A 19,390-nucleotide genomic window follows, 5' to 3' on the forward strand; every position below is an offset into this window, starting at 1 on the left:
GACGAGATGGGGACAGTCCTTCGGAGGAATGTCTGTGTTCTAGCTGGAAGGAAGTAGATGGGTAGGTGGGGAGCTGGAGATCCGAAGGCTTGAAAGACACTTGTGGCTCCGAGGCACAAAGCCAACTGCAGTGGGGACATGGCCAGAGTAGAATGCAGTGCTCCAGAGGAATGGCCAGTGGAGGTGGAGCCCTGGTGTGGGCCCTGCTGACTTTGTGGGGGGCCTGCCAGTGGGCAAGGAAGGCATTGAAGGCTTTCAGAGTGGAGGAAGGTCGGGCTGAGAGAGGGGGACAGAAGGGTGGCCCATGAAGGGTGCCCGCCAGTTTGCAAGGGGGGGGGGGTTCAAGGCAGGGTCGACCAGGAACATCCTCCCCGATCCTGTCCAGATAAGAAATCTGGTTTCAGTTCTGAAAATGGTATTTATGGAGAACTGTCCCACGATGCTCAGGGACAGTGATGGCTGAGAGGAGAAGCTGTGGGACAGTTACAGCCTTGTAGAACAAGAGGGACCCTGAGAGAGGTGGGCAAGAGAAATGAGGAAGGAAGGGGGTCCAAGGGACTGGACTACATGTGTGAGCCTCAGAGGAAGGAGGGGAGGTTCAAGGGACAGAGGATTGGAAGTAGTTTTGGGGACCCAGGAGAGAGTCTCCAGTCCTCTTTTCTCCCCTTTCCCACCACCGCCCAGCTGAGGTGTCAGGTAATGAGCAGCCTCCACAAGGAAGGATGCAAAAGGAGTGGGCCCCGGAGGGTGGAGGGAGCAGAGGCTGAGGGGGAGGGGGGTGAGGACCTGGGACCCAGGTCAGGCTGGGAGGATCAAGAAGGGGGAAGGGCAGAGGGAGCCTTGGACTGGGGATGGAGGAAGCAGAGGTTTCCAGTTCAAAGGCCTTGGGATTGGGGTCAAATCCCGGCTCAGTGGGTTGCCTGGCTGCTAGATTAGTGCACACAAGCTAGAGCTGCAGGGGTCCAGAGGCAAGGCCCAGTCAGCCTTTGCTGTGCTCTGCAGGCAGGGCTGCAGGAACTGAAATCACTTTTCCTGAGTTATGCTGGGCATGTCATCAAATCAAACCTTGGTTGGTGCTGTTCTCCTGCTGCTTTTGATGTCCTCTTCCCTCCTCTCTGCATGGATAAACCTCCTTGTAATCCAGCTCCCACAGACCTTTCCTGATCATCTATTTAAACAGCTTCACACATATACTCTCACGGACAAAATTGGTAGCTGTTTTCTAATGACACAACCATCAAAGATGTATCACTGTTTTGTGCGGATGTTACTTTATCAACAGTATCATGCATATTATCAGTGTATAATAGCAGAAATGAAAACTCATGAGGCAGAAAATAGCTATAAATAGAAACTGTGATATATTCTGCCCACTGCTTAAGGGATGGCCCTGTACCCCCATGGGGGCATTCACTGCTCTGCCATCAGTCCACTGTGCCGTGAACTGCTGGTGTCTCCAGGATAATAGTCTTGATTCTTGATGAGAATTGTGTCATAGTCACAGTGGGTCCTAGGTAACCTCTGTGACAGTGACACACACACAAGTGGCCCAGAATGTCTGGGAAGGCAGCACCACAGCATGGTCAAGTGGCTGGGAATTGAGAATGAGGCAGTTTGCAGTTCAAGTTCCAGCTCTGCCCTCACTGGCAAGCTCCTTGAATCTCAGGTTTCTTTTTCTTTTTTAAAGATTTATTTATTTATGCATACAGAACTGGGTATAGGCCAGAGGTGCAGGAGCAGTGAGTGGATTCAACAGAGACAGAGTGGGGAGCAGAACAGACCAACTGACAAAGTACACTGCTGAGGGGGCAGCAGAAGAGACAAGAGAGGTCTGCCTCGCCATGTGGGTCACCTCCAGGGCTGGGGATCGAACCTGCGCTGAAGAGGCTGCGGCTTGCTTACAGTGCTGCGCTTTAACCCACTGCGCCACCTGGGAGGGGCTGAATCTCAGTTTTCTGCCCAGTGAATTGGGCACAATGACCAGCTCACCGAGAGGAACTGCAGCAGCAAAGTCGGGTGTGAGTGCTCCAAGAGCACATCTGGGCTGTGGCAGGGATCAGAGTGTGAGCACTGGTGGCGTGGCCTTCACTGTGCCCCCAGTTTGCAAGGGGGGGTCAAGGCAGGGTCGACCAGGAACATCCTCCCTGGTCCTGTCCAGATAAGAAATCTGGTTTCAATTCCGAAAATGATATTTATGGAGAACTGCTATGTGACCAAGTGATCCTCCCTTTCAAATTTTTTTAATAAGGCTTACTTTTAGTTGCTTCATTTTTCGATAAAATCTATAGAAATTAGAAACATGTTGGGAAAAGATGAGATTAGTAAGATCCCTATGTTCTCCCCATGGAGAGATGATCAATATTAACATTTTGCCACCTTTTCTCTTATTAATAAACATATTCTATACACTAGCCTTTTGAAAAACATAGTTGCAGTTACTATACATGTGCGTAATCTATAAATCTATCTTATTTCTTAGATGATGTCATAACATAGTTGTCTTCCTGATTACTACAAATTCTCCCAGAGTGACACTTTTCCTCCAAATGTTCCCGAGATCTTAGTAGTTCCGTTCGACCTCTCCAAGCCTGCTAGGCAGTCTGGTCTCTGCCTATGTCCTCGGCTGTGCTGCCGGGGCTGACCCAGCAGGCCATAAGTGTGGGATCCAGCAGCAGCACAAGGCCTGTGCTGAGAAGCCTGGACGCCAGGCCTGGGCCTCTCAGGGACAGACAAGCCTGTGATGTCCAAGTCTTATCCCCTCCCGTGGCAGCTGCAAGCTTAGGAGACACCTGGCACTGGGGCACTCTGGGAATTGCTCATTGTTCTCCAAACCTTGGCTTATTGATTTCATCAGGAAATCCAGCTCAAAAGAACTTAAACCGTAATGAGAATCCATTGGCTCCCCCAGAACTGCCCGGCCAGACAGGACAGAGAGCCTGAGGGACATGGGCGCCGGACATGGTGGTCTCTGTCCCACTTTGCCCCCCACTCCCTGAGCAACCTGGGGTCCCAGATCCCAACCCCAAGGGGGTGTCCCAGTGCTCCTGCAGGGAAGGAACAAGCTGTCCTGATGACTCCAGCATGTTATCCTGCCCAGTGGGAGTCAACCCATAACCTCATAGCCTGAGAGCAGAGAGGGGTGGTACCCAAAGGAAGGTCAGGTGCTTCTACTAGAAGTGGGAAAGATTTAGGGAGCAGCTGCTAGGAGATGCCCACTTTATTAACTATTGCTGCCGTGATGATGCCTGCAGGGAGGTCCTCAGAGGAGGTGAGGTCAGGAACCTCTGTGAGGTGTCACTCCCGCACACACCATGTGAGAGTCAGGGTATCCCCAGCCTCAGGTCCAACCCGCCCTGATCACCCTCTTCAGCTTCCTGTCCCGCAGGCTACACAGAAGCTGTGAGTTTTCTCTTCACAAATACCCAGCAATAGGGCCACACCCCCAGAAGCTCCCTCCCTGTGACCCATGACCAGGGAGGAGGCCTGCCTTCCAGTGACCTCATCAGGTGACTCAGTGCAGAGCAACGCTCAGCCCGGGGTGTGTTAGGGGGGCCCCAGGCCCCGGTGAGGGGTCCCATAGGGCTTTCTAGGCCCCAAGTTTATAGAGGCTGGGGGCTGAGGGTCCAGGGAGGGGACAAAATAGGAAAAAGTTCTGACCAAGTGAGCTCCTTGGGAGCTGGGGGCTTTCCAGAACTCTGGCCCAAGCTGTGTTCCACTAGGAAACACAGTTTGTGATAAGAGCGTCCCCACCAGTCCCTCTGGCTCTTCTGACAGTCTCCAGTGGGTGGCATCCTGCTGTGCCAGTGTGTACTTGGTCCCAGCCCTGATACAATCCACCTGATACACACAGGTCAGGCCAAATAGCAAACAGCGCAGGGCCGGTGTGTGCCAGGTAGGACACCCATACCCTTTCCCCAAGAGAGAGAAACAGGTTTGGGATATCTGTGGCACTCGTGGAGGTGTGCTAAATGTGCAGAAGGGGAGATTCAGGGGACAGAGGCCCCTGAGGGCGTTCCCTTCCAGCAGGACAGTGGGTCTGTTGGAACTTGAACCTGGCCCTAGATTCAGAACCAGGGAGACACAGGGCAGCATGAGGGAGCCCAGGGTGCTTATTCCCACGTGGGGATTTAGACAATGGGAAAGATGCTCTGTGTCCCTCCCCTAGGTACCATGGGCTGACCCTGCCATGGACAAGGTGTGGTGATTCAAGGGGAAAGCAAAGTGAGGAAAGGAGAGCCACCTCTGACCAGGAAATGCCTGGCGGGCTCTACGAAGCCTGTGTGTGTATGCACACGTGGGTGTGTCTATGCTGTGGCCAGGACTCAGGAGAGAGGGACTGCACCCAGCCAAACCCATGTGCACAGCGGGAGTCTCAGGGATGAGGAGGAAAACAGGGCCCAGGAGGGAATCTAATCTTGCAGCTTCCCTCTTGGCCTCCCAGCTAAAACTAGGGGATAGTGGGGCTCCCAAGAAGCTTACTTAGGTAAGCTTCACTTTGGCCTCCTTTTCCTGCCCCTCCACGGGGGCACTCAGATTTTCAGTGGCCTCTGGCCCTCGAGAAGAAGTGGCAAGCCTCAACCCCCAATTCAGCTTCTATAGAGAAGACTGGCTCCCAGGCTCCATAGCACCGTTGGGGGAAATGCTCTTTTATAGAGAAAGCAGGACCTTCTAAGGAGAAAAGTAGAAAAGAGTTGAGGAGGGAACAGGGAGCCCAAAGGAAAACACTATTGGTTAGAAGGAAACAAGCATATAGTGACCATTGTGGAGGGCTGGTGAGCCCAGTTTACTCCTCACGCAGCTAGAGGACACAAGAGCTGCACAGAGGGTAAGTGAGCTGTAGGTCACACAGCTAGGAAGTTGACAGAGCAGAGCAAAGTAAGAGCTCACATAGGCCTCTGACCTACAGTCGTGGGTGCTGAGCTCCTTCTCCAGAACTTGGGGAGGAAGACAGGGATTTGGATCAAGATAACCACACCCGCTTAGTGTCTTTGACTCAGCCCTGAGTCGGCTCTCTGAGCTCCGGGACTCTGCCTACGCCACTGGGATAAGGAAAGACTGCCAGGCTCTGATGGATGCTGCAGCTGGCATGGCCATACCATCCCCACTAGGGGCCGGCCTTCCTCTAAGTGGGCGAGGAGGGGTCTCTGGGGGAGAAGGGTCCTCTGCCGGTCGTACAAATGCAGCATGGGGAATGATTTGGTATTTCACACAGAAAATATCTGGGAGTATTCAAATTCCACCGCTGGCAATCAGTCCTAAAGCAAAGAGTGTATTATGAAAAGTTTTTCAAGTTGTAATTTGTAAAAGACAAAAGAGCCCTTCCCAACAGTTCAGCGTAGGCAGAGAGGTTAAATAACTCCTGATCCTGATCCTGCAAGGCCACGTGGCCGTGCAGAGATGGCGAGCGAGCTCTTCTCAGCACAGAGCAGTCCTTGTAAAAGTAGGGGCAAGTCACCATGTTTCTAAGTAAAAACACGCTTATGGAGAAGAATTGGAACGACCTGAATATTCAGCGAAAGTTTCATAGTGGTATGGGATGACGCATGCACTAAATATTTTCTTTCTCCCAAATATTCTCTCCTAGTCGAGCTGAAATAGTTGCTTTTTGAAAAATATGACATGAAGATAAAGAGCTTAAAAAACAGCATCGTGGCAAAGAGACAAAGCTCTTTCGGTTCACTCGGTCACATCCAGACGTTGAGGTTGGGGTCCCCAGCCTCAGGTCTGCTTGGCGCTCGCTGATGTGTGCTGTGTGACAGTGACTGAGTGGGGTCAGGAGACGGGTAGCCTGGCTCTGGGCAGCTCGTTACCACGCAGGAGTAGAAGTGAGCCTGGAAGAGAGCCGGCGGTGGGCAGGCTGTGATAAGCACCCTCTGGGCACCACCTGAACTGAGCAGGAAGAGGGCAGGCTGGGGTTCCTCACGCCAGGGAGGAGAGCCCCGAGGAGGGAGACCTGGCAGGGTGTGGGGGGCCAGCTCTGGTAGGGTCTCTCCTTTTCCTGCTGTGCCTCCTGCCAAAGCAGTGGGTGACTTCCCCTGGGTGAAACCAGGAGCCGGGACAGGACAATCAGGCCTTAAGTGTTTCCTGGAAGAAAATGGAAATCCTATCACTGTGTACCCCACCCTGTGCTGAACACTGGTATATCTCAGATAAAATTTAGAGCAGTTGAGGTCCTGGGAGGCAGGAAGCCTGGTGCTGCAGGCCTCCCCACCCCCTTTTCCTCCAGTCTGTTTCCTTGGTGGGAAAGAGGGCGGGGTAGGTGGGGGAGAAACAAAGTCCACCTCAGGTCCTGAGAGGGGGGTGTGGGGGTGCAGCGTGGGGTCCCGTGTCACACTGGAAGAGAGAATGGCGTGCCCTGATGTTGTGTGCGCCCGCACTGCAGGAGTGGAACATGTACGGTGAAGAAGAGACGGGACGGGGAGGCTGGTCTTGGACATGGGAGTGCCCCATGTCCCAGCCTCTGCTCAGACCTTTTTTAGGGGAAACACCCCAGGCCGGGTGTGGCACTGGCACTAGAGGTTCTGAGGGCCGGGTGTGGCAAGGCACTGAGGTGGACTCCAGACCCCTGAAGGTCATTGTGTGATGGGAGCTGGACTTGGCCTGCCCATGTGCGGTGGCCAGTTGCTGCGAGTCGAGCCCCCAGGAGCTGAGGTGCTGCACCAGGCAACCAGGCCACTGAGACTGAATCCTGGCTCTGCCAGGGACTCGCCACCTGGCTGTGAATGCGTTCCTTATAACACGCAGCACTGAGCAGCTGAGAAATTCGACCGGTTATCTAAGGTCACAGAACTGATGTGAAGGGTTTTCAGCATCTCGGTGTGACGCTAGGGCCCACAAGTGTGTTGTCTCCACAGTTTCCCTGTGATAAGACAGGCAGGAACACACTGCGTGAGAGGGATGAGCCTTGAGCGTCAGCTTATTCTAGTTTCCTGAATGACAATCCACAATATATGGAACGGGTCTGTACTATGCAGACGGGTGTCCCATTATTCTGGAGGCTCCATCAGGTGCTAGCAGGATGGACTCCAGAAGGGTAGAGGCCGATGGCTAAAAGCTAGGCAGTGCAGGGGGTATGCGTGGGCACATGGAGACCTGAGAAAGCTGGAGGTGATTGATTTGGGCAGAGAAAGGAGCCTAAATCTACTCACCTCCTCCCTGTTTTTCTCCTTCCCTCTGCAGTTGATTTTCTCCCTTCCATTTCCTTCTTCACCTCCATAATCTGGCCTCTGCTCACACTCTTGCCAATGTCCACAGTGCCAGTCTGATGCCAGTCAACAGCCTTCCTCGTGCCTTTCCTTCCCTCCTCAGCAACCTAGGCCCCCTTCTCTTTGAAATCCTCCTCCTGATTGTCTTGATGCCCCTCTCCTCGTTTACTTCCTCCATGGTGCATGTGTCTGCTGGTTCTACCTCTTGCCCCCGGATATTGATATGGTGGGCCCTGGACCTGTTTCACATCAGTACATTCTTACAGGGAGACTAACCCTTTCTCAAGGCTTACCCACAGCCTCCATGTGGGATGAGGAACTCCCGTCTTCAGCCCCAAGCACTGGACCCACATACCTATCCATCTGCTGGATATTTCCACCTGCATATACTTATGGCAGTTTGAATTCAAAATGAGCCCAAGGGACTCACTGCATTTCCCTAATAGCTACTATGCCAGGGGTTAGCATCACCAGTGAAGGTTGCCCAGATCTCCAACGCCTATTAGTGACACCTAGATGCCATCTCCTTTCAGCATCTCTTCTGCCTTTCCTCCCCACCACCATATCCACTGTGCAGGACAGCCTTTCATCCTAGATCCTGGGATTCCTTCCGCAGACTGCTCCACTGCACCCTTACCCAGATGCCAGAGAGGTCTATGTGCAATACAGAGCAGCACGGTCACTTCCTGTTCAGAAGTCTTCTCCCACTGTGTTGGGGAGAAGGCCTGCACTTCAGAGCATTCCACTCAATATTCCAGCCTTCTCACTTGCATTCCAGCCATGGGCCAGACTCACTTGCCTTCATCTTCATGAATCCTCGTAATCCTTTTAGCCCTTAAAACTCAGCTTGAGAGTCACATACTCCAGGAAGCCTTCCAGATACCCCAGGATGAGCAGGGCCCCTCTCTGTGCTCAACAGCCTTGTATTCTATGTATAATCTCTCTCTTTACACACAGCTCTCTCTTTTTACATCACATTGATGTGGTCCTGATATCATAGAAGTTTTGAAGTTAGGGACCGTTATTATGCTTTTTTTCCCCTACAATACGAAGACATATTTGCTAAAATCAAAGGCTCTGGGAAGGATCTTTGAAGCAGACCCTAGAGAACACTTCAGGAAAATGGGCAAAGATCCTGAACGTTGAATACACAGTATCCTTTCTCTCCTTTCCCTGATAGAACCCCAATTTTGTTCAGGACGCAGCTCTTGCATTAATTATACGTCTTAGCCTCCTTCTCAGAGGGTAACCTTATGAACCCGTTTGAACTGACAAGACTTAAGAAAATGTGCATGGCATAGTTTTGCTTCTCTGATGTGAGCACTCTACCTGTTTTCTTTCACTTCCCTCATGGAGTTAGGAGAATAAGAGCCACCGAGCAAGGAGTTTTAAAGGAGCCAAGTCACGATCGATAGACTACTTGCCAACAGACTTATGAGAAATAAATTTCACTGAAGCTGCTTTGGTTGTGCCTCTGTCAAAGTTAGCTGAATTCACTTTGTAAAGGCAGATGAAGGCATATGACCATCTGTGAACACGGAAATAGGCCGCTCCTTTGGAGGTGGGAGGCAGAGAGCAAAGTTAAGGGAAGAGATCAAGATGAGGGTTGGAGAACTTGCCTGTCCCTGGGAGTCTACCAGAGGGCTAGAGCAAGGCCTGACACAGGCCGTGGAGAAGAGACCCAGTTATGGTGGCTCTAATGTGTCTGTGACCTTGGCCTCTTCTGGTGTCTACTTGGTTGAATTTTTGAAATAAGACTGCTGGAATAGATAAGTTTTTAAACATAATGCCTCATGCCTGGGTTTTGGAATGAGACATAGCTGGATTCTGGTCTAAATTCCATCACTAATTAGCTGTGCGGCTCAGTCACTTTTTAAGCAATGTCTCTAGCATAGTAAATAAAATCCAGACTGTGATGGTACCTGTAACTGTGGTTGCAATGCTGGAGTTTCAGTGGAGTCCTGTGAAAGGCCCCGCACAATGCACCATGAGTATTACAGCCCTGTGCCCTGCACACACTGAGAGGCTCTGTGGTGGTAGCTGTCCTTGTGTTCCAAGTTCTCTAGAGTGATAGCCCTGAAGGTTCATTCTCCTCTGGGCTGGTGCTGCTGCAGGGCTCTGGAAAGTGTCTCAGAATGTCCCCAGCTCTGCAGTAAATAAAGCGGAAGATGGTTACCAGTAGCTTTTCCTGGAGCACTATAGGCTGCTGTGTCCAGGGTCCTTGGGACCCAGCAGGTGAGTAGGACAAGTACAGGATAGGACAGCCCAGACGAAGTCCAGGAAGTCATCAGACCTGGGTTAGAAATAAGAAACCTAGTATCTTAGCCAAGCTTCCAGAGTAGGAGGGTCACTTTGCCATGGGAGCAGGGTGAGCTTGCAGGTTGGCTCAGCACGGGACTGCAAGAATTAGGGAGCTGGAAAAATACTTCCAAAACTGGATTCCGTGCTGCAGCTGCTTTTAGCTGAACTTAAGACGTCTCTTGAAACTCCTCACCTTTTCTCTATTGGAAAAAATCTTGGCAAATAAAGTAAAATAAAGCTGCTGAGAAGGAGGTCTGTGGGGTGCGTCCCATTTGTCCACGCTCCCCCCCCCACCCCCCCAACACTCCAGGGCAGAGCACACCGCGGACCAAACCTTGCTGACACTAGACAGCGCCTGCAGTTTACCTTGGCTCCAGGCCAGAGAGTCCAGGCCCAGCCCGGGGCGGCCCCCATCTTTCCACCTTGTTACCCGCCCCTTCTCCAGCGCAAAGAGCAGTTTAAATATAAATCAGTTCTCGATACAAACAGAGTCTCGACGAGTCTTGGAGCTATCACCGGAACTGAGAGCCCAGGTTTTCAGGCGAGTGCAAACAAGCAGAGACCGGCTCCGTAAATCTCCTCAAGAGGACCGGGAGGGGCGTGGGGGCTTCCCTTCCTTACAGAAATCCCGGCTTCCCTCCAGCCCCGGGCTCCTGTTGGCTCCCCGGCACTCCTCTGTCCCTCTTCCGCCGCCTCCTGGCCCCGAGGGCAGCCAGCTCCTCTCCAGTCCGCTCGCAACCCGCTTCGCCAGCCCCCCAGGGCCCCCGCGGCCTCGGCCGCCTGGGCCCCTCGGGTAGTTACCTCCCCTTCCCCAGGCGCGTCACCTCCTCCCCACCCCTCCGGCACCCCCCCCCCTTTCCGCCCCAGGCAGGCGGGACCGTTGGCCCCAGTCGAGTCCCAGGAGCAAAAAGTCAGCGGCGGGCTAGAACGAGGTCCAGCGGCGGCCACCGCGTCACACCTGTTGGAGGGGGCGGCCCGCGGGGCGGGGCGGGGGCTCTCTGCGCCCTGAACACCCAAGGAAGAGGGAGGAGAGAGCGCGTTTCATCATCGGCGCTGCCGCCACTTATAAAACTTGTGGGCGCGCAGTCTCGCGCTCAGTCTCGGCGATCCGTGCCTCCTGCGGCCACCGCCGCCGGCTCGCCACCGCCAGCCGCTCCGACCAGCCTCGGGCGCCCGCCCCGTCGCCATCTCCCTTCGGCCTCCACCGCGCCAGGGTCGCCGCCCCTAGCGGGTACCGCCGCACGCCCGCCCGCCCGCCACCGGCCTCGCTGCTGCCCGCTGCCATGGGGCCCTTGCCCAAATTCGGCGTGCGCCAGGGCAACGACGTCTCTTCTGGCCGAACCGGCGGCTGTCGCGGTTCTATCTTTAACAACATTAAGGTGAGGCCACAGCTGCGGGCCGGGGTTGCAGCGCGCGGCGCAACTTTGGCGGGCGGCGGTAGCCCGGGAGGCGCCGGGTGCACCGGGCACCCTCCTCGGCTCTTGGGGTGGCGCTCCGGAACGCATCCCTGCTGTCGGCCCACTCCGAGGACCAGGGCGAGGGCAGCGCGTGCTGTGTGGTGTGTGTGTGTAACTGTGTGGGTGTGCGCGCGCGCGCCCTCGTCAGGATTAGAAACCGGACGATGCAGTACTTTTTATTGGGCCAACTCTATTCCGACAGTCCTCACACACTAGCTGAGTGAATCCTGTGCTTGGTTGGGAAAGCACATCTGCCGGACATTCTTTGGGTCTCCTGAGGTGGTTACTTTCTCAAAGAGGTGTCTGCCCTGTGCCTGGTGGAGATGCGCTGTGGTCCCTAGGAGATGAGGGAGCACAGGGCCGTTCTCATTGCTGGATGGGTGGTAGAAGGGATGTTTTCCTTCCGTGAGCTTTCCTGTTCCCAAGCACAGCAGCATCTAGTTTCTCCTACCTCTCTGAGCAATGTTCCAAGTTCTCTCCAGGCTGGCAACCAGCTCTTTGTGCGTGGACTAGCTTTCCTGGCTTGGAATTGGCCCCAGGAAAGCAGCGGGTCCTCAGTTGAGTAATGTCTAAGCAGGTAGCTCTCACCTGGCAAGTTTTGGGAAGTGGGTGAAGAGAAGATGAGCTGTGTGGTGAGCAGGCTTATCTCTCCTGGGGGTGCTTCCTACCCCCTCTTCTGTCCAAGATGACCTAGACGGTCAGCAACCAAGATCTGCCCCTCCTGAGAGGGTAAGGTCTTGTGATGAGGGTCTGGGGTTTGCAAAGCCCACTCTGGGATGTCTAGTGGGTCAGGTTGGGACTACGTGCAGGGAGGTTGTTTCCAGCAGTCATGTAATCATGGCACTAGATAAGCTTCCAGTGTGCAATTAGGAGCCCAGATAACAAAAAGGAAGGATGGGGCTCTCTGTGGACTAGTTACATGTTTACCCAACAGGAGGGGCAAGCAGGTCACAGGGGGTCCCACCATCTCTATACTCCCATTGTTAACAGTGGAGCTGGGGTCCTCGGTTCTGCTTCTTCTGCTCTCTCCCCAGACTACAATAAAGGAGGCTGGGTTGATTCCAGGGGGGGGCATATAAACTCTGAGACAGTTTAAGATCACCGTCCAATCTCTTTGTCTTTGGCCAGACCTTAGTGAGAACACTGTGCAGTTCAATTCTGCCATCTAAAAGCATCTTGGCGGAATTTAAACAGAAAACGTGTTGTTTATAAATCAGTAATTGGCAGGAAAGAGTGGGGCAAAGGTTGAATGGTCAAGAAGGAAGCCAGGGAGGGGCAGGTCTTTCTATTTTTACACAGATAGGCAGAAGGGACCACTGGATAAAGCCAAACAGATTCCTGATGGTGAAAGTAAACCTGTAAGATTGATCCATTTAGACCCTGAATTCCTAAAGTGAATGAATTCATGGCAGTAGTTTCTTTGAAGATCTATAAAAGATACTATCTCACATACTGATGAATTAGCCACCCTTGTCTAAGGCCTGTTAGCCTTCTAAAGTCTCACACCGGTTAAGGGTTTTTCTTAACTTGAAAAGCCAGCTGCTCTAGATCATGTCTCCATTGATCCATAGTAATTCTAAGATCAGAGTTTGGAGAGATTTCCACTTAGATTCATTTATCAAAGTACAAAGTTGTCGATCTCAAGGCAAATCTAGGGCCAGAAATTCCATTAATTAAACTCACTTACACCTTCTATTCTTGGGGTATTCTGGTGGCTTTGCTATTTGATGGGAGATTTCCTCCTCCCATTGAGAAGTTGGGGCTGTCCTGCATCCTTGGAGATTTGTAATGCACATAACCAGTGACATAATGGGAACAGGCACACCCACTCAGAGAACCTGTCATTTTTCTAGGTTCCTTGTTGCTAGGACAGACTAACCAATTTGTTTTATGTTATTGTTGCAAAACCCCACATACCAAGTGAAGGAGATGCAGACGACTCAAATCCAAGTTCTGTTGCAACCTTTTACTAATGGGGTGAAACAGGGAAGCACTTCTCACCTGTCATGGGCTTCAAGGGCCTTACACACACACACACACACACAGAGACACTGGGCAACATGAACAACTCCATCTGGTGGGACTCAGTAAGAACTATGTGGGATAAGGAATAGAAAAAGGGTTTTGTAGGCCACATGGGTTCTCTGGGATTAGTGTCAGTATGAGGTCAGTTCTGGTTTCAACAAACAGGACTACACACTCAAACATCTTTTAAGAACAGTTACTTGATTATTACACCAATCTGCCTCCTTTCATGAGGCATATTTAACAATAGAAACTGTAGTTAATGATAATAATGTTCAAAAAAAAAATAGCAATAGTAGCTAATAGTAACAGAATTGTATGACTGTATCATGAACTATGGAAATATCTTCAATTTTATCCTCATTACAGCTCTATCAAGTGGATACTGTCATTGTCCCCATGAATGATGAGGAAAACAATTGGTAGTGAGGTTGGTTCCTTGGGTGTGGGCATGTAGGCAGAAAGAGGCATGGTATAGAGAAATCTGATAGTTGAGACCCTAGAGGCAGAGACCCCTGTAACTGTCCAGCCTCCACTGTCAACACTGCTCAACTCTGACTTAGCTTGTGAAGATTTTGGGTCATGGGCCTGCTTGTTTCAGCAGTCAGTGTTCTCTCCGGACACTGGTTACACGACCCAGCCATGACCAGGGGAACTTGTGTGGTTGCAGGGTAGATTCTTCTAATTACCACAGGCTCAAATCTTTACATTTTTCATAACTCTTATGTTAAGATCCAGTAACTTACACTCTGCCAGCCAGTTTTTGTACTTTCTGCAGGAGTAAATACAAGCTTATTTTTTTTATTGCTGTTGGCTTACAGACTAAAGAGACTTTCACTCATCACTGCCAGAGGGAGCAGGGCAACCTCACAATCTGTTTTCCTCAACATGAAATTTTGGGGGCCAAACTGAGGTTATCTCATAGAAGGAGTAGTAGTTGATGTAACTGTTGCCCAAATGTCAGGAAATTACCCACCCAGGGCTCCAGGTAATGAAATAATGTATATCTAGTCAGTGAGAGAATATTCAGTGGGAGGAGAGGGCTGGGGAAGAACAACAGGAAGAAAGAGAAGTAAACCTCAGGTCTCCGCCTGAGTGCCCCTGGTGGGAGGGCGGGGCCCCCAAATGTGGGAGAGGTACTCCTCAACTCCTCAGACGGCCTGTCACTCCCTCAGGCCTCATACACCCAGCCTTGGGAAGCCTTTTAGGCTTAACCCCTCAGTTTCCAGAGGAACTGCAATCCCAGCAACCTGCACTGTGTGCAAAGAAAAATGGACAATGAAATTCTCCAGCGCTCCTTAACTGCCCCAGGAGTTAAGATCTGCCCTTCACAGGGTAGTGTTTTTTCCTGATAGTGAAGACACACATTTATTCTGTTCTCAGGGCACCTGTCCCCTGACAGATTTTATTGTGTACCATGGTTTTAACCACTTGTAGCCCATACTTCACCCCTTCTCTGCCTGTGGAGGTGCTGCCTACAGAGCCACAGTTATGTGCCCAAACCAAAGAGCTGGTGGAGCAGAGAGGCCAGGGGTGAACCGTCTCGTTGGAGGACCTCGTGGGGGTTGAACCGTTTTGGTCCTTATTCTGCATCACTGTCTCTGCCTCTTCCTGGGGCAGTGCTCTCTCAACTTCTGTTGAAGAAGGACATGAAGAAATAGCCCTATCTACACCCCAGGGGATCCACACACATAGGTGGGTTGTCACTATGGTACTTGGGGACTCCCTTGTGAGGGACCCAGCGAGTCAGTCAGCTAAATTCTTAGTGCCAGTGAAAACTTGATTTACTTTAGTCTTTAAAAATCTTTTAAATGTTGGTACAATAGTAGATTTGTAGTGGTTCTGTGTACTCTTTACCCAGTTCTTCCACATCTATAGCTTTAATACCAAAGGCAGGGCATTGGCATTGCTGTACTGTGTGTGTGTGTGTGCACACGCGCACATAGTTCTAAGCCATTTTATCACATGTGTAGATTCATAGAAACAAGAACCCAATCCTTCAACAGCTATTCCATCACCACAAAGGTCTCCCTATATTATTTCTTTAGAGTTATACTCACCCACTTCTGATGATCATCCCTGCCCCTGGCAACCACCAATCTTTTCTCTATGGCTGTCACTTTGTAATCTTGAAAGAGTTATATGAATGAAATAATATAACACAATTCCATATTTGAGGCTGACTTCTTTTCATTCAGCATTATGCTCTTGAACTCTGTCCAATCTGTTATGTGCATCAGTAACAATTTGCTCGCTCGCTCTCCCTTTTTTTACTACTGAGTAGTATTCCAAGGTCTGGATATACTGTGAGTTGCCCAACCATTCACCTGTGAAGGACATTTGGCTTGTTTCTAGTTTGAAGCTATCACAAACAGAGCTAATATGAGCAACTGTGTGTAGCTTTTTGTGTGAAAAATGTTCATTCATTTCTCTAGAATAGAGATTCAGAGGTACATTTGCTGGATCATATGGTAGGTACAAGTTGATTTTTTTTTTAAAAGAAACTTTCAAACTGTTTTCTAGAGTGCCCATTTGACATTTGTTCCAGTAACACATGAGAGATCCAGTTTCTCTACATTCTTGCCAGCATTTGGTGTTGTCACTACTTTTAATTTTAGTTATTTTAACAGGTGTGTAGCAATATCTCATTGTGGTCTTAATTTGCATTTCACTGATGACTAGTGATACTAAATACCATTTCACATGATTATTTACCAGGTGTATGTATTCTTTGTTAAATGTTTACTTATATAGATTGTCGCTTTTCTATTTATTTATTTATTTTTTTACTGTTGTTTTGAGAGTTCTTTAGTGAATTACAAGTCCTTTACAGAGCATGTGGTGGTTCCTAGTCAGTAGCTTATCTTTCCTCCTCTAAACAGGGTCTTTCACAGAGAGAAAGGTATTCATTGACAAAGTCTAATCATGGTTTAACTTTCTGGACTTCACTTTGGTGTTACATACAGGAATTCTAACTGAACACTAATTCCTGAGGGTTTTATTCTTTAAATTTTACAAGGTTGTGTTTAAACATATGATCCCTTTTGAGTTCACTTTTGTATAGGTGTAAGGTTTAGGTGAAGGTTCATCTTTCCCTGTGGTTGTGCAGGAGCAACTGAAAAGACTATCCTCTATCAAATTGTCTTTGCACCTTTCTTGAAAATCAGCTGGTCATAGTTGTGTGGATCTATTTTGGGTTTTGGATTTTGTTTCATTGCTGTGTGTATGTCACATTACCACACGGTATTGATTAACATACTGCACAGCAAGTCTTAAAATCATGCAAAAGCTTAATTTTTATTCTGTAATGGTATGTGTTACTTTGTGGATACCAGATTTTGTAACCTGTCCAATTTTCCTCCTACTGCCTTTAGGATGATTTTAGAACCAAGGTGAAGCTCACTTTTAGTAACTGGATGGGATCATATGCACTTATGTGCTCCAGTTTTTCTTTTGGCCTTTAATGAATGATGCCTCTTTTCCTTTGAACTTTGAACTTGGTTTTCATTTATTTATTTTTATTTTTGCACAGAAGAACCGGGGTACAGGCTAGAGGTGAGGGGGTAAGAGGATTCACCAGAGACCGAGTGGGGAGCAGAACAGGCAGATCTACTGAAACAAACTGCTGAGGGTCGCAGAGGGTGAGACAGGAGAGGTCTGTGTGCCATGTGGGTCAGCTCCCTGCTGGATATAGAACTCAGGCCATTGTGGTGGTAGCACTGAGACTTTACCCCTAGGCCACCAAGGAGGCCCACTGAACTTAGTTTTTACTCTATATCCCCAGACGTTTTAATTCTCAACTATAGTCCGGCTCTTCTCCTTCACACTGGAGGAAACTGAGGCTCACCCAAGAGCACGTATCCACTTGGGATTACCCCTTCCCCCATGGCTACAGAAAGCCAGTTCTTCATTTGCTCGTCTGTGAGATTTTGGAGCCCTGTTCTATGGTCTCTCATGTTTTTCAGAGTTCTTAACTTCTCATCCAGTCTTAAGTTGCTGACTGAGATGAGATGGAGCCAGTGGTCTGAGCTTTGCTGGGTGACTGTATGAAACCTGGCAGGGGTGGAAGGTGCTGGCGGCCTGGGCTATCACTGAGCAATCCAGAGGAGCTGGATGCTCTGGTGTGTTTCCTACTGCTTGAGATGGATTAAGTTTGATCAAGGGCAGGTAATGAAACCAAGGCAGGGCATCTGAGAGAACAGGGCAGGGCTGAAGGAGAGGATGATGCTGTCCCATGAGCAACAACTTTGCCCCATTGAGTGGAAATGCTGGAACCTGAGAGTTGAATGACAAGTTTCATTTTGTTTATCTAAACATCAATAACAGCAGTTTATGTTCTGAAGAATGCTTGATCCACGGCCCTTGGAGATGTTGTCCAGAGCACTGGCCTCAGTTAAGGTGCAAATGTTGGGGAGTGGGGGCAGGCTACAGTAAGGAGTGTTTGTCATCAAATTGCCTCCCCAAGATGCCCTGAATTCTAGAAGGAAGTGAAAAGGTTTCCACATAGGTAGGACAAGGCATTGAGGCATTGAGGAGAGGTGTCTGGAGATATAGTTGATTAAAACTGAGTGTTATATTTCTTTGGTATTTTGTTTTATATAATCGATTGCATTGTAGAGTTTCTTCCACAACAGATCTACTTGTTTCCAAAAAATACCTTGTGTTTTCCCCAAGGTTTGGAGTGACACTGATGGCTTAGGAAGCTGTGCCTTGTCTAAATGGTGACTCCCGGGTGGCACATCCCGAGTTTGGAAAAGCACAACACAGGCAGACCTCGGGTCAAAACTAGTCTATCCGGTTAATTTACCCAGTCAGCTTGTTGGTAAAGGGAACAGTACCTAGAAAGTTTTAAGTGTGGGGTGTGGATGCCTAACAATTCCTGGTTGAGCCCTATGGGATGCCTAAAGAAGGAGCCAGCCAGAGAATGCAGTGAAGCCCCTGGGTGCCTGGGAAAAGGAGAAAGTGGCACAGGGAGGGCTAAAGGGGACAGCAGACCTCCGGAGACACACTTACCCTCAATAAAAAAAAAAATCATGTAACAGGCCCTCCCTAGTGGCGCAGCGGGTTAAAGCACAGCACTGAGAAGCTAAAGCCACTTCTGCATGAGTTCGATTCCCGCCTGCCCCGGAGGTGACCACATGGCGTGGCAGACCTCTCCTGACCCGCCCGCTGCCCCCCTCAGCAGTGTACTTCGTTGATCTGCCTGTTCTGCTCCCCACTCTGTCTCTGGCGAAGCCTCTCGCCACCCCTGAGCCTCTGGCCTGTATCCCAGTTCTGTATGAACAAATAAATAAATCTTTAAAAAAAAAAATCATGTAACACCCATCTATGATATATGGTAATTCCTTTCCTATTTGTTGTTGTTTGTTTGTTTGAGAATAGTTTAGTCTTTGGAGAAGGGTTGATTCTATAATGTCAAGGAAAGGCAGCAGGAAGGACAACCAAAGGAAGAGACAATCCATCTTTGTAAAAGTTGCTAAAAGACTTGAAGAGGGTGAAAACGGTGGTGTTTCTCAGTGTGGGAAGCTTATAGATGGCTTTCTTTTTCTTCTCTGTGCCTTTCTGTGTTTTCCATTTCTACAACAAACATGACCCACTTTTATAATTAGGAAAAAATCTACCAATCAAACATCCATAGTCTACTGTGAAACTTGCACTCTCCTTTGCTGGATGCAAACATGAAATGCAGTCGCTGGTCTCCAGGTTTCCGAGAATGCAAGGATGTGGCAGCATGGCAGCCAGGGGCGTGGAGATATCCAGAAAGGCCATTTCCTGTAGGGCCTGTCGCTGCTCACACTGCATTTTTACATCTATGGTCACATTTGAGTCGATGGTTCCCCTGTGATAAAGGTCAAGTCAGATAACAATACATGAACTTTTAGTGAGAGGTAAGAATAGGAACATTTTATTTCATGGGAAGACTGAGTGGCGTTTCTGTCCAGGAAGCCCTCTCTGCTCTTCTGGTACCCACTCTCAGGGGCTGGCTCAGAGCTTGGGAATCCAGCCCTAGGGGCTGGCCAAACATGGAGGGGAAGAGAGTATATCTGATGGGCTTTGTGCCGAGTAGGAAGAGAGGGCCTGAGGGGGAGGCTGTAAAGACAGAGACTGTGACAGGATCTACTGAGTGCTGCCTGCGGTCTAGTCCAGAGCCTAGAACTTGAGCCCTGGGAACATGTGGAGAACACCCTTGAGTGGGCTGCCTCTCTCATTTGTTGAGCCTTAATTGACCACCTACTGTTTGCAAGGCAACACTCTGCTAACGTTGTAAACCAGCGCGGCTTTGGGGTTCTGGAGCTGGAACGATGTCAGGGTGGCTGCCTGAGTCTCATGCCTTCTTTCTCTCATCCATTCATGCAACACATAATATTGATGTGAATCACTGACCATCTCATCCACTCGTGC

The 19,390-nt window shown here is 49.9% G+C and overlaps 1 protein-coding gene across 1 annotated transcript in view; it reads left to right on the top strand.

Annotated features, from left to right (window-relative positions):
- The first annotated feature begins 10,640 nt into the window (after positions 1 to 10,640).
- Positions 10,641 to 19,390, top strand: part of SLCO2A1 (solute carrier organic anion transporter family, member 2A1) — an 81,083-nt gene continuing 72,333 nt past the window's right edge. Inside the window, exon 1 of the mRNA XM_004682188.2 lies at positions 10,641 to 10,885. Within this exon, the coding sequence (XP_004682245.1) occupies positions 10,790 to 10,885 (96 nt within the window). The 5' untranslated portion in view covers positions 10,641 to 10,789. The remainder of the gene's footprint in view (positions 10,886 to 19,390) is intronic.

Source organism: Condylura cristata, unplaced genomic scaffold, assembly GCF_000260355.1.
Source record: "Condylura cristata isolate star-nosed mole 26May11 unplaced genomic scaffold, ConCri1.0 scaffold00014, whole genome shotgun sequence".
Taxonomy (NCBI): Eukaryota; Metazoa; Chordata; class Mammalia; order Eulipotyphla; family Talpidae; genus Condylura; species Condylura cristata.